The 14,732-nt window shown below is 41.5% G+C and overlaps 1 protein-coding gene across 1 annotated transcript; it reads right to left on the bottom strand.

The window, feature by feature from the left end:
• Positions 1 to 2,568: 2,568 nt before the first annotated feature.
• heg1 (heart development protein with EGF-like domains 1) lies at positions 2,569 to 13,252 on the bottom strand. Its single transcript, XM_051070496.1, has 15 exons — positions 12,781 to 13,252; positions 8,255 to 8,423; positions 7,088 to 7,984; positions 6,470 to 6,963; positions 5,610 to 5,723; positions 5,324 to 5,446; positions 5,132 to 5,235; positions 4,974 to 5,029; positions 4,618 to 4,778; positions 4,114 to 4,248; positions 3,796 to 3,838; positions 3,652 to 3,689; positions 3,432 to 3,519; positions 3,041 to 3,218; positions 2,569 to 2,898 (listed from the first exon to the last, which is right to left on the bottom strand). The coding sequence occupies exons 1-15, from the start codon at positions 13,052 to 13,054 to the stop codon at positions 2,755 to 2,757; spliced, it is 3,018 nt and encodes a 1,005-aa protein (XP_050926453.1). The 5' UTR covers positions 13,055 to 13,252; the 3' UTR covers positions 2,569 to 2,754.
• Between the last annotated feature and the right edge of the window lie 1,480 nt (positions 13,253 to 14,732).

The following is a 14,732-nucleotide window of genomic DNA, read 5'->3' as shown; positions in this document are numbered from 1 at the left end:
GTAGTAGGAAAACCACGCCAGAATCTAAAAACATTAATGATGACTTTGTTCTATTCAAATGCCCTAGTAAGCCATGACAGTGTGACAGTGAGTCAGCACGAATAACACCAGCAACCTGAAATTGAAGCAAGTTAAAGGAATCCAAGTACCACCAACTTTATTATTTACTCATGTGTTACTGTAATAAACAACAATTCTACATAATTTACATTTTCATCAGTGCAACAGCGAGGTCATGTCATTTTTTTGCATGTTCCATTATGCTATTTATTTGCATATTTCATTTTGCAGATATACAACATCAAAAAAGTATTTTCCTTGTGCCGTGCCCTGCAATCAGCCTCAGCCTTTTGTATATGCAGTATCACAAGGAATGAGACACCTGTGAGACAGAATAAATTGGATCATTTTTATCTTGCAGTCACAGCTGTTGAGATGATGAATATTTGAGCTAGTTCCTTATGTATATACCATATAGATCTATGCATGATCAACATACTGTTAGTATATTTAAGAGAACACCAGACATTAATGTTCTCTTTTTAGATAAACTTCTCCATGGCAGCTGGGGGCTGGGGCTTATCCCAGCATGCAGTGGGTCGTCAACGTATCCAAATGCAGTGGTACACTTCAACCTACAGGAAACCAACTTCAGTGGACCAGAGTTCATGTAAAAAACTTTATCCGCAAAAGGAGGAAATATCCAACTGGAATAACCATCTTTATACAAATAAGAGGTGTTTTTTTGTATTCTTTTATATTTGGAACAATACTATGATTAGCTCTAGTGCTTTAGTCTCAACACAAAATACTAGAGTGCTGTACAGAAGGGACACAAAACATAAAATCAAACCATCAAGTCAGGCTTCTTATAACAATGCTGTTTGTACTGTAACAGCACACAGCAGAATACCTAAGCATTATTCAGTAAGTCCTCCAGTGACATGATATCCAAATGTAAGCACTGACTGTTTTAACTGGGATGTAATAGTAGATTACAAAATAAAATATTAATCCTCCACCTTCACATAATATGGAACTTTCAGACATGTTCAGCCATGGTAACAGCTACTGAAGCTCACCTATCCTACCCTGTTATGGCTTGTTCTGTTCTCATGTAACAGCAGCTGTTGAGCAGGATTGTGGGAGCAGCAGGAGGCTTGCCATCTAAGATCAGACTCTACAGCTCCAGGGGCAGAAAACCTGGAGAAGAGGAGAGAGATGAAAAAGCATAAGACTATGGGAGAGAATGATGAAAAGAGGGGACAGAAAGAGAGAGAGAGAAAGAGAGGCACACACAGCTTGGACACTCATGTGCTTGAGGGAAAAAACAAAGAGTTAGAGTGATACAGTATATTTTGATTGAACATTTTCATTTTTTTTAAACAAAATCAATTAAAATTTTTCAAGTTACAATACAAACTGTGTCAACAACAGAGTAAAACGTTCACTGATTTAAAGAAAAATTCAAAAATAATTTTGTAAGACACCAAAACACTGTGCAATATTTTTTATTTAAATAGGCACATCTGGCTAAAACGCCAGAATCTACAGACCATATAAACACAAAGGAGGAAAATACTCACATAAAAATACTCTGTGTAAGAAAGAGCTAATTATGATACATCTTTACATTCAAACACTTGTCAACAGTCATGATCATTCTGGTATAGAGATAATTATTCTTCACACACACACACACACACACACACACACGCACACCTCACAAACACCAATACTTAAGAGATATGCATACACTTGTTCTCTCTCCCTTTCTCTTTCACACACTCACATTTACAGCCACAGGTTTATCCCTCTTAAGTCTGTCAGTGTGTATGAATGAGATGTTCATTATGCTACATGTCAAGGATTTAGACATACAGGGAATAAATAAACGCTGGCATCAGATTTCAAAGTCGTTCCTCAGTTTACGTTGGTGTAAAACTGAAATTTGTGCAACCTTCAGTGGTTTGTTATTGTCATGTTCCATCAATACCGAGTGATTATTTCCAAGTCACAGCAGTGGCACTCACATATTCATATTTCAGCATTTAAAGGACCATACAGTATCAGTGTTTTTGCATGTTCTAGTCGTATTTCCTATACTTCCCATATAGTTTACATTACTTTTTTTAAATATGTTTTTTTAATATAGTATTTTCCTCCATTCCTGGCAGCAGTGAAGAGGATTTCTGCTTCTATTTATCATTGTGCATTAATATAGTGCAGATTTTCAAGAAAATCTGCACTATATTACCAGGCATGATGTTTACTGTAATGACTTGCCTACCATAAACATGTTTCAAGTGTCTGTAAATAGTTTTTCATCACATAGTGAAGTACATGAGAATCAGTGGCGGGCCTAGAAGGCAGGAAAAACCTATTGAAATCCCAATCGTTTAACACCACAGCAGCGATGTAAAATACATGTGAATTTAAGTAAATGAGGGACAACATGCAAAAATACTGAAATAGTCACACAAGAACACATTTTACTTGCAAAAATGTGGACTTAAGTAATATACAGACAGACACACACACACACACACCACACACACACACCACACACACACACACATTTATGTAATTAATGTGCAGCCCTGAATGCAGATGGTCAAGTGGATTTTCAAAAACAGTGAGGCTCACACATTTGCATTGTCACTGTGACAGAAAACCATCATGTCACATCACAATTGTCAGTGTAAGAGATGGTTTCGGAGGGTGTGTGCATGTGTGTATTTAAAGTGGGGTGGGTTAGAAGTAGTCTCTTCTTCGTGAATCATCACTAATGAAGGAGGGATTCCACTGGGCGGGGTAGATGCATGAGTGGCGAGAGCCTGGTAGACCCGTGAACGGGTACAGGCCATTTCTCTCCAGGTCTGAGTTACGCAATGCAGGCTGAGGGAACAGGTACAGTGAGAGAGAAAATTAATATAAAGTGTAGTATAACAATTTATCAGCTGTATTCAAACACACAAAAACTAAACCCCAACTTGAGCAAGAAAGAAAAGGGAGTAAAGTGTACAATTAGTCTCCTTACAGAATAATAAATGTCAGTCATCTGCAGCAGGTTCTTGGTGCTGCCGTTCTCTTGCATCTCTATTGTCTCTCTGCCCCACTCCATGGATATGCGGTTATTTTTAGGGAAGTCTGCATAAGGTGACATCTGCAGGTCTCCACTCTTGAAGATGATCTTGTTGATGTCATTCTTATCTTTCCTGGGAGATAAAACATGTTAAGAAGTGAAACCTTTTCCACAGATTATCAAAACTGTATTCAAACCATCAATTTTGGTCAATTGAGCCCTTAGGTAAATATTCTGACAGATAATTGTTTTATAGTGTGGGATCACTTGTTTCTGTATTTTTACGAGTTGACATAAATTGCAAAACAAGGAAGGTGTTTCATGCTAATAATATCAACAATCTTACTTGCAGCAGGTGACGATAAGAGCAATGATGAGGATGAGGAGCAGGGCGCCCCCTGCAGGTGACACCACGACTGCAATCAGCTTGTAAACTGCAACATCAAATAACAAAAGTACCACAGTTAAAAAAACTGAATAAGAAATAACTCAATTTTCTGTTAAAGCTGATTGGTATTTGTTCGTTAAGATTTTTTTTCTTTTCTTCTTTCTTTCTTTTTTCTTACAATTTCCACAGTTGAATCCTCCAAATCCAAACATGCACCTGAAAAGAAGAGACAGAGTCTGCAGTGAGAATATGACCTTAAGTCTTTCAGTATAACCTGATGGATACTGTAAGGGAACAAATAAATAAATAAAGTTGAACTTACTGGACACAGGTGCCATTTTCCAGCTTGTAGCCATCCCCACATTCTGAAACAAAACATTTAGTTATGAAAACCTAATTACACAGTTTGGTATAAACTCTGGAAGAATCTACGTTTCCCCCAGTATTTTGTTTTAGTCAGGAAGGAAAGGCTTACTTGCCTGTGACCTAGTTTTTATGTATAACAAAACTGTAATATGACAATATGAGCTATCTGGTTAATTTTTTATCAGCTTATGTATTTTGCATTCACAATAAGTGGCTGGATAGATTTGAGGACCAGCTCCCTTTGTGTCTAAACAAAGAGTGAGGAAGAGCTTACCTAGGCAGGACAAGTCGTCAGGGTTGTGTTTGTAGTATCCTTGGAGACACTGGCAGTAAGCTGTGCCGCTGCTGTCTGTACAGGTGGAGCGCTCTGCATCACATTGAGTCTTCTGGGCCACGCACAGGCTCTCGGCTGAAATGGATGTGTGGATGAGAATTAGTCATCCTCGAATTTAAAAACACAGGAATCTAATCCTAACCTGGGCAACATGACAAGTTCAAGAAGTCAGAACATTTGCTCCGTTGTTTCCCTCCAGTCAAGAAGGTTTTGTCTCAAGAAGAGGTTCAGGATTCAATCTACCATACAGGTTCACAACAACCATCCAACATAAAACTACTATCATAAATGTGAGCATTCACAGATAAATTCTGCCCTCTAGTGGCTGTAATCATATTTACTTTATAGCGCTTATGGCAGGTTTGATTGAGTAGTATTAAATTTAGAATTTGGAAAAAAACAGAAATGATTGTGTTCATTGTGGCTATGGCTATATATATTTACCATGATAAGTGAGCTGGTGTTGCAGGGCCATTTGGCAGTGGGCCAAGGAGGAGCTGCAGTTCTTGAGAGACATCTGGATGCTGTTGTTGACCTCAGTACTCGTCACATCAGTGGAGATGGAAAACATGTTGACAGCTAAGATATGAACCCCGTCCTCCTCTCTGTGGGAGGAGTTCAGAGGTCAGTGTAGAGGTCTAACGCAGACAAAACATCCATATTGCATCATTTAGTCTTGATGCAATATGCAGTCCTGACACAGAAAAATTCAGCTTTTTTCTTATGTCTGTTTGTGATTTTGAAAATATATTAACAAAGTAATGAAAAAGTTCAGAAATTAAATGGTTGCTAGAACTTACTTCTTACTCAGAGTGGAGCGGCTGTAACCTTGGAAGGCTGACAATGAGGCGTTGAGCTGCAGTGAAGACAGGAAGAGAGTGTGTATCAGACATAATACATATGAGCTTATAAAACAGAAATGATCTGAAAAGATGCAGTGATGTGGACTGCCTCTCACCAGCTGAATGATCTCTCTCTGGATCTCATGCATGGTGGAGCTCTTGAAGATAGAGGGGTCATGTGACAGTCTGGTAACACTGAAAGTTCCTAGAAATGTCTTTGCTACAGGGGGGAAAAATTCAAAATAAGGCCTTAAAATAAAATAAAATAACTAAGGAAATAATAATTCATATACTATATATATATATACCTCTGGTACACGTGCGTCCATCCTCGAGGTCAAAGCCGAGTGGACATTCACAACTGAAGGAGCCTCGGGTGTTCACACACCTGGAGCCCAATGGGCAGGGGTCCGTCTCACATTCATCCACATCTGAGCACACAGTACGTAAAAGTATATTACATTTAAAAGGACCTTCACTGAGTCCATAAACCTCAAACCTGATCTAAATGTCAATATGAAATGTTTTACATGGTAACATGCATGTTGACAATGTTGTTATCAATCAGCCAGGTAGAAGAATAGAGAAGCTCACCCTGGGTACAGGTCGGCCCTGTCCATGCCTGCTGACAGTGACAGGTGTACTGATGCCCATTATAGCTCACACACTTCCCTCCGTTCATACAAGGGTTTGACACACAGGGGTTTCCTGGAGACAGGAGAGCAGGCATTTTACCATGAAACATAAATGTTAAGTGGTTTTTCACTGACATTTATAATGTCTCACCAATCTGATGATTTTCTGTCTTTATGATAGGTGTGATTCATTTGCATTGCTTCCAGTACTGCAATCATAGAACCCAAGTCATTCAATTTAATTTGCAGGAATTTCTCACAAAGGCATATCTTGAAAATTCATCAGCTACAAGGTAGCAGCTTCCTCAGTCCAGAGAGAAAAGATCTCTGGTACTCTGACTTCATTCTCCTAACATTAAAAAGTATGGATACATGGGGAAAAACTAATTTTGCACCTCAATCACTGAACATGTCAATAAATGGAAGCTGAAAAACAAATACTTAACTTGAATTTAGACATTCTGAAGCCTATCTGAGTTTAAAAGTTCAGATCATCCTTAGACATTATCTCATACGTTACGAAAGGCATCAAAGATAATCTGCCTAAATTATTTGGAAATCCCATAAATTAATCCACTGCATTCTTAATGATAACTTTATACCTTAAAATAGTCTAATGAAAGAAACTTTTTTTTTCTACTTGACAGATGTGCATCCAAGTTTTGCATTTACATTTAGATATAGTAAATAAAAAAGTAGCATAAACAGCAATAGCCACCACAGCTAACAGCAGGAGAGAATAGTAAATAGACGTGCTCTTGCTTTGAAAACTGCATGTGAAGCATTGCTTCTTACAGTGAAAGAAGAGTGTGAACTCACTTGGTGGCGGCGGAGCCTTGGTGGGTTGGAGGTCAGTGGGTGGCGTCGTCACCACCAGCTCTGTGGTTCCCCTGTCTGTCTGTTTCCAGGTGGTGTGCAGAGCCTCGTTACTCTTGGTTGGGGTGTTGTGGGTGTAGGTGGTGGTGACGTACTGGCCGTGAGAGGTGGTGGAAACTCCCAGAGTGCCTGTGCTTGTTTGTCTCTGCAGGGTGGTGACATCTGTGGGATTTGCAATCCCAGTTGAGGGCCCCTGGGTTTGACTTGGTGATGCGCGGTGAGTTGGGTGCACTGTGGAGGTCTGCAGTGCCGGGGTGGAGGCTGTAGTGGAGGGTGTAGTGTATGGGATGGTCTCGGTGTGTAACTCTGAAGTTGAGCTGCTAGTGGTGCTGATGAACCTGGGGGGTGAGGTTGCAGGTAGAGGAAGGGTGATTGTGGTGGTGGTGGTGGAGGAGGAGGCTGTGGCTTTCAAAGTATCCTCCTCTGTTATGTGTGATCTGTTAAAGAGAAAATAAATCAGTCAAGTTTCTCACAGTTCACAACGGTTTACCTCAGGACAGACATGACAACTCCACAGACATAGTGAAAGCTAATGAAAGCTAAAGATGATAATAAATGTACCTCTCTGTGACAGGAACAGGTGTGGCAGTGAGGAAAATCTCAGTAACCAGCAGTGGGGTGTCTGTCAGAGAGTCATCCATTTCAGAAGTATTTCCACTGACTGTAGGGGGCACTGCGGTCAGAGTAAAGCCCCTGCTTTCTTCTCTGGTCTGGGATGACAGCCCCTCGGTGCCTTCCTGGTTCTGAGTACTGGAGCTGTGGCCTGCAGTGGAAGACTCGGTGGAGGTGCCAAAATCAGAGCCTGACTCCAGGTCAGTCCCTGAGTTGTTGGCGGGACCTCCCGCAGGTGAGGTGACGGGAGGCATGGAAGAAACCGACACTTCAGATTGGTCAGTGCTGAGCTCTGTCACTCTGAGAGGTGGTGTAGAGTCAGAGGTCTCCTCAGACACTGAGGTATATTGATGCTGGGTAGCATTAGGCAGTCCAGTTAAACCCTGGGTTCCACTGGACCCCCCTGTGCTCCCAGTCTCTGAAAACCCCTTGAAGGCGTGGGTCGTGTGTTGGTCTGTTGCGTCCCTCCCATCAGTCCCAGTGGATGGGACACTGTGGGTGTAGTCCTCAGTCTCTGTAACCTTAGCAGGAATACCCCAAGTAGATGGGGGCTGATGGGAGTTGGAGTCCTCTGTAAATGCAGAGGAGGTGCTGTTGCTGGAGGAGGAGGAGGTGACAGACAGCAGCGTCCTCTCCCCAGCTCGGCTGATGGTGGTGGAGGCATAGGCGCTGTCGGCGTCTAGGGCTGTCTGTGATGCTGAGGCTGTGGCGTCCCCCAGCCGCAGAGTGCTGTCTGGGCTGTCCTGGGGCAAGCTGACGTTCTCTGTCAACATCCAGGAACTGGTCTCAGAGGACACAGAGTGGGAGATGTTTGGAATCTGGTCTGTGTTAACAAAGTCCTTCCAGTCACTGCTGCTGGTACTGCTGCTGCTGCTGCTGGTGGTGGTACTGCTGCTGCTGCTGGTACTGCTGCTGGTACTGCTGCTGCTGCTGCTACTACTGCTGCTGCTGGTACTGCTGCTGCTAGCTGCTGCTGCTGCTGGGTACTGCTGCTGCTGCTGCTGCTGCTGCTGCTGCTGCTGGCTGGTGGTACTGCTGCTGCTGCTGCTGCTGCTGCTGCTGCTGCTGCTGCTGGTGGTGGTACTGCTGCTGCTGGTACTGCTGCTGCTGCTGCTGCTGCTGCTGGTGGTACTGCTGCTGCTGCTGCTGGTGGTACTGCTGCTGCTGCTGCTGCTGGCCTCAGTGGTGGCTACAACGAGGGCGGAGGTGAGCGGCTCAGTAGACAGACTGGTGGTCTCTAGTGATCTGCTGCTTGTCTCTGTGAAGGTTTGTGTCTGCTCAGTGTCTATGGAAAAAAAACAATGCATAATGTGATTAATTACTGATGTCAGATAAATCACTGAACAAATCTGAGGCCTGTTATTACTGTTTCAGTGTTAGCCCTGAAACATTAGTCTGTTAACTGGTTATTCGACTGACAAAAAGTCCTTTAAAAGTTGTGTGCATCCATACTCCTGCTAGTTGAACCATGGTCTCCTTGACAATTAGGCTGACAGGCAGTTTTTCAAGCAAGCCAATATTTATCATTTGGCTGCTTTTTTCTTAACTGTCAACATATTGCACTTCACTTCCATTATGCTGTGGCCACCAGAGGGCACTCACCAGGCTGTGTCTGGCCTGTTCAGCCCTGCAGGAACAGGGGAAGATGCTGTGTGAGAAGTGCTAGAGAGAATCATTTTTGGGTGGAGAACAACTGGCAGCCGGACTCATCTACTCTAACAAAGGCTTTAAGTCCTAAAAATGGCGGTGACAGTCTCCGGTGGGAATCAGCCATTTCCTTCCTAAAGCTGAGTGAGCACAAGGCACTGGCAGAACACTGTCACCATAGATCTGGGCGTGTATTCATGTTCATTGTCTGTGGAGAGGTTTTTTTTTTTTTTTTTTTTTTTTCTTTAAGTCTGGCTCAAAATTGTTGTTAAGTCAACTAAACTCCCCACACACTACTGGGAGTGAAATGTCAAGTAGAAATTATGTTATAGGGTAGAGATCCTCACTTTGGATGTATTTCTTTGTATTTGACAGGAGATATAAACAGGAATCATGGGAAAAGAGAATCAATCTGCAATTAAATGGCATTAGTCTTAGACCAATAGAGTGCCCTGAGAAAGTCATTACTTTAAAGCTGCATTATTTTTTGTTCAATTGGAGGGAAAGGCACAGACTGAAAACACAACACAGACATATTATCATTTTTTAAAAGTTGATTATTATATATATACATCCAGCAGACACGAGGTAGCCAGATGACTAACTTAAGTCCAACATTTACATTTCGGTCTCCACCAACTTCTTAGTAAACGATCTGGCTTTTTTCTAGCTGCTAAATGCTGCACTATGTTTACAAGCTAGCTGATAAGTTTGTCTCTCTGCTGTCTGGTCCTGACCAGGTAGCATGAATGACTGAAAGTTGTGGCCTTAAAACCAAAAAAAGATGCTAAAACTCTGTGGAGCTGAGGGACACTGCAGAGTTGGGTGATGATAATCTGTGAATTTGTCACCACAAGCAAACCACATTGCACATATTTATATGACCCATTTTTGAAATAAAGATATGATTATGTAACTTGTTTTTAGAGAAGTGAAGTTTTAAAGCATCAAGTGTCCTGAAAGGGAAAAAAATGAACACAAAAGTCAGCTGGGCACCAAATCTGTGTGTGTGAGGTCTTTCTGGGACCTAAAGGTTTTCCACTGCCTATCCCTGATGCTGTGCTGTCTGACAGCCTGCTGTCTGGCTCATCTCCAGCAGCCCAGGACTAGAACAACAGCACTCTGTGGATGAGTGTCAGTGTTGGACAGCATCCTGACAGCCAACACAGTGACCAGCAGCCGCCATCCAAAACCAATGGAGGGGAGAGTTCAACTGCATAACAGCCCGTCCACTGGGAGTCTATGGGGAGAACTGGGCCACCAGACTCTATTTTTCTCTTTCACTTCCTCTGCATGTGTCTCTCTCATTATTTCATTTTCTCTCTCTGGATCCAGTCCGGGCAACAAAACTCAGACTGGAACGTGGTGTTGGCAAACAAGTGAAGGACACTCCCAGATTCTCTGCTGTTTATCACTCAGCTCTCAACTGTTAACACAGTTGTCAGTGTGGTTTTTCACATCTGATAGATTCAGAAGCACTGTGGCTTACATATCAATTTATGTATATGCAGTATATTCAGTATATTAATGAGTGTGGGCATGAGTATGACACGGCAGTTTTGTGAATAGATTGGTTGATATTTTATTGCCAAATAGGTCATTTGTTGCTGAGGAAAGGTACCAAATGTTGAGCTCAGTTAGATGACTGTGACTTGAAGAAGTGAATCAGAACAGGAAAGATGAACTGGGGTGAAACCTGGATGAGGAAAGAGAATCATTTCCACTTATCATTCCTCAGCAGCAGCTATGCCTTTAAGCAAAGCATTTGGCCCTCACACATTGTTTCAGCAGACTTGCGCTGGGCAGCTCCCAGTATGACTGTGTGTAACTGCATGAATCAAGCAGGGTGTTGATGGAAATGACCGAAATCTAGCAAAGCCCACAGTGTGCAAATAACAATTTAAAAAGACGTCCTCATAATATCCCGCAGCCTGCCTCAAAGAAAATAAGTTATCACTGACATTGCTGTTAAACCTCTAAGGTCAGACTGTGCCCTTAAATATTAGGTACCTGTACATGCAACAGAGGCCAAATTCTTCAAATTAATACACATTTACAGCCACAATATCTCTGAAATTAATTAAACATGGCAGCATATCTACTGTAATGCAGCTTGTGGTAAGTTTAATATGTTACCTTAGAGAGAAGTAGCATCAAAAAGTTTTAATAAAACTACTCACTCATGTCAACTCAGGGACATTTTCAATTTTAATTTTAAAGAAATGTATGACTTTTCTGCACTATTTAGTCTTTACAATTTCACAAGTGATAGTTTAGTGACCCACAAACAGTGGCAACAGTAGCATTACTAGTGGTACAGTAATAATAATGGTAATGGTATATGAATGGTAAGTGGAGAATTTTTGTAATTTTGTAGCTATAAGCAGCAGTAGTGTAGAACTGAGCAGAAAAACTGTCTCAAAAAAACCTACAAAAACCTGGGAACTAGGACTATTTGAGCGTCCAATCACTGATCACATGACCACAATGACTCTCTTGAAAGATACATCATCAATTAAAGCTCTTCATTCCTCTGAGGTTTTCTCTTTAATTGCTTCAAGTCTGTATCACTATGGTGTCAGAAGGTTTTGAAACATGCTCTCGTGAAACCACAGGCAAAATAATTTGACAACAAAGGGTTTTCGTCGTACAGCCTGATGGTTGTTATTGGGCACTGTGAGCAGAGAACTGGGCCTAATTCAGGTTTCCCTCGCCGTTGTGTACACATACATGTCTCTGTTAACTCAAAGTATCACTCAAAGTAATTCTCTGACATGTGTGTTTAGCTTCATGTGCATTCTCTAGTTTAAGATCAGTATGTAGTATAATCATAAAGGAAAGTATTATGGTTATTACTCTCCTGAGCTCTACTGTCCTACTTGCTACTCATGACCTATTTGGCAATAAAATGTCAACATGTATATCATATCATGTAGTAAGATATTCTAACCTTGTGCCTCTGCTGCCTTTGAAACACAGAGGTTTAACCAATGGATCAACACCTGCATGAGCTGGTGTCTATGTCTAGATATCCTACAGCGACAGAATCACCTCAACTACAGCAGGAAACTAGCAAAGGTGTGAAGTGAGAACGCTGATCAGATTTGATATTTAGATCATGATATGACATGAGTCGTAAATTCATGAGCAGGTCTCTGAGTGGACTAAGCAAATGGGCCTAAGTTGAAAAACTGGTGAACCCAATTTACTGACTGAGTTAATATGTTAATTGTAATCATATTTCAGTTTGAAGTGGTGGGAAAATCTCTGTTTCAAAAAATAAGAGCATCCCCTACATCAGAAAAACATATGAGAACATACAAAATTAGTCTAAAAACCCCCTTTTACACTTAAATAGAACTGAAGCAGTTAGTCAAGGAAAATTGTGAGTAATGATTTTAATAATCAAATAATCTTTGAAGGCCTTAAAAAAAAGCCAAAAAAGTCAGTGGCTCCAGCTTCGCAAATGAAAATATGAGCTCATTTTCTCAGTATTCAGCGACACTAGACTGAAGATCTTCAGGTTTTGAACTGTTGGTAGAACAAATAAAGCATTATGAGTGTGTCAACTTGAATTTGTGCTGTGCATTTTTTCACCATTTCTGACAATTTATAGACCAACAAAATAATCAGTCGAGAAAATTCACAATGTAAATATGGAGTTAGTTGTAACCCTACATTACCACAAACAAAAGGAGTTCACTTGTTTCGTGGCATTCTGACCGGTCTGTCAGTCTGTGACAGAGGTGCATAAGAAATTTGATTTCATTTAGCTTTTTCATAAATCATTAAAGTAGTCCCTCCACAGGATGCATCAGGAAATCTTCAGCTGTGGACAGCTATGTTGATCAAGAGGTGACAAAATGTCCAGCTGCTTTATCATTTACGCTTTCAGTGTTGTAGTTTCTGTTGCATCCCCCAGCCACAGCTCATTGTAAAAGGTTTGTCTGTAACGTTACACTTGCCATCGCAGGCCTCAGTGACAGTGATCTTACCGAAGTTTCCAACAGCAGCAGTGTGTGTTTCAGCAGCGTGTGTAAGCAGGAGGTTCCTCTGTGATGGTGATAAACTCTCGCTGGAGTATGAAGTTGAAGTTGCATTGTTTTCCGTGTAACTGAGTTCATCTGTGGCGGTTGAAAAAGAAAATCCTGCCGTTACTGGATCCGAGCTGTTGTTAATGGGGGTCCCTGCCCCGAGGGGCCCCGGCAGACCCAGCAGGAGGACCGACAGAGACAACCCGAGGACGTGATTCAAAAACCACGTTTCCATGATTTTCAAGACCCCAAAACGGTCGCCGATAGTTTCCGTAAAGTCGAGTGAATGCCGGGGGAGTCTCCCTGGGACACCATGGGAGGAGCGCTTCGGCTTTTAGTGAAGTTTCATAAGAATGAAATAAATCCCGGTACAGGTCCGTGGTGGGACCTCTGCGCAGACGGCGGGGAACGGAAGATAACAGAGTCGAGGCAGCAGCTTGTTATCACAGTGGAGGAGCCCGGGCTCCTCCTCCTGCTGCTGCTGTGCTGCTGCTGCTGCTGCCCGTACACACACACACACACACACACACACACACACACACAGAATATCAAGACCCGTTATTCAACCTAGTAGCTTCCTTTGCTGCCTTCAGGTGTTGTCGGAAGTCCTGCCGCTAAAACAGTGGAAACATCCCTGTTTCACCCATAAGAAGCTGCTGATGCTATTTAATATCAAGTAACGAGTAAAATTAGGATATCTGACTAAAAAATCCCATCTATGACCTCCAGATTTCTGGTCAAATCATAAGAGACAAGTGAAGTGGTATCATTTCATATGTATCAAGTCATGAATAAGATAAGCAAAGTTTAAGAGCATGGCATAAATCCTGTATGTTAATGTTTAAAGTGCAAGTGATGATTTACTGTGTCAGGATTATGGGATAAAGATTTTAATTTGTCATTATTCTTCACCTATGTGTTGTTTTTTCTTGTGGATTTCCACCAGAGAATGAACTTGTAAAAGCAGCACAAGGTGGAAAGTAACAGGAAGCTTTTGAATCCCTATAAGCCTTGGTAAAGACATGGATAAAGTACTGACTAGGTTAGGATATGGTCTTTATAGTCCTAGATTATGCAAATGTTATCAAATTACAGCAAGTCAAAAATGAAACCACAATAAATCCTGGCAAATTCCTTTGAGAAGTTAGGATAAAGAAAATATCACAGCTCAGTAATATTGAGAGTTAGATTCCTGACACCTCTGGCATCTGGAGACAAGCACTTGAATTTAGGTAGCAGGTCATTAAAACAGTTAGTACTTGTACAAAAATGACTTAATGCAAATAAACAAATCATTTTGATATGTATTTATATCTCCAACACATCCCACTAGCAAAGCATTGCAAAAGTCTGATAGTGAATCCAGGTGTTAAGAGTTTAGCTGGAGCCAGGCTGATTTACAGGACATGCTGATGTGTGAGGGTTGGCTGAGGTGAAATTTTTGGATGGCATGAAAGAAACAACTTACTGGCTGACAAAACGTCTTGTCCCACAAATTAATTCTATGAAAACTACTGACATTTTGAGCCTCTGCACCTCAACTCTAGTTCATACTGTAATAAACAATCCAGAGGTTTGTCTTCAGGAGAAATGGCAGAAATGGCATGTGAAAAGAAGCTGCAGAAACATGCAAACCGACAGCTCCACTGCTGAGATTTATCTGATGCCTAAACCATTTTCTCACCAGTTGATGAGAGAAAAAGGAACCAGCATCTTTACAGGTTAATGTGTGCCTGTTGGTAGGTTGCTACTTTGAGAACTAAATGCTAAGAGGAAGTGGTTTTCACAGCTTTGCTGCAACAACAGTAACTATAGTTTGACACACACAGTTCACCCAAACAGCGTGCCCCTTAAAGTAGGGATTACTGAAACAAAACAAATGATATACTTCAAATCACTTCTCATGTAAAGTT

The sequence above is a fragment of the Lates calcarifer genome, linkage group LG1 (assembly GCF_001640805.2).
Source record: "Lates calcarifer isolate ASB-BC8 linkage group LG1, TLL_Latcal_v3, whole genome shotgun sequence".
Taxonomy (NCBI): Eukaryota; Metazoa; Chordata; class Actinopteri; family Centropomidae; genus Lates; species Lates calcarifer.
This window is presented reverse-complemented; position numbering and strand designations above follow the sequence as displayed.

What these genes read in the sequence shown, in the direction of transcription:
- heg1 (XM_051070496.1), bottom strand. Translation starts at nt 13,054, where the DNA reads ATGGAAACGTGGTTTTTGAATCACGTCCTCGGGTTGTCTCTGTCGGTC. An exon ending in AGGATTCAACTGTGGAAATT is followed by an intron (nt 3,520 to 3,651) that starts GTAAGAAAAAAG and finishes TTGATGTTGCAG; the next exon opens with TTTACAAGCTGATTGCAGTC. An exon ending in CTTATCGTCACCTGCTGCAA is followed by an intron (nt 3,219 to 3,431) that starts GTAAGATTGTTG and finishes TTTATCTCCCAG; the next exon opens with GAAAGATAAGAATGACATCA.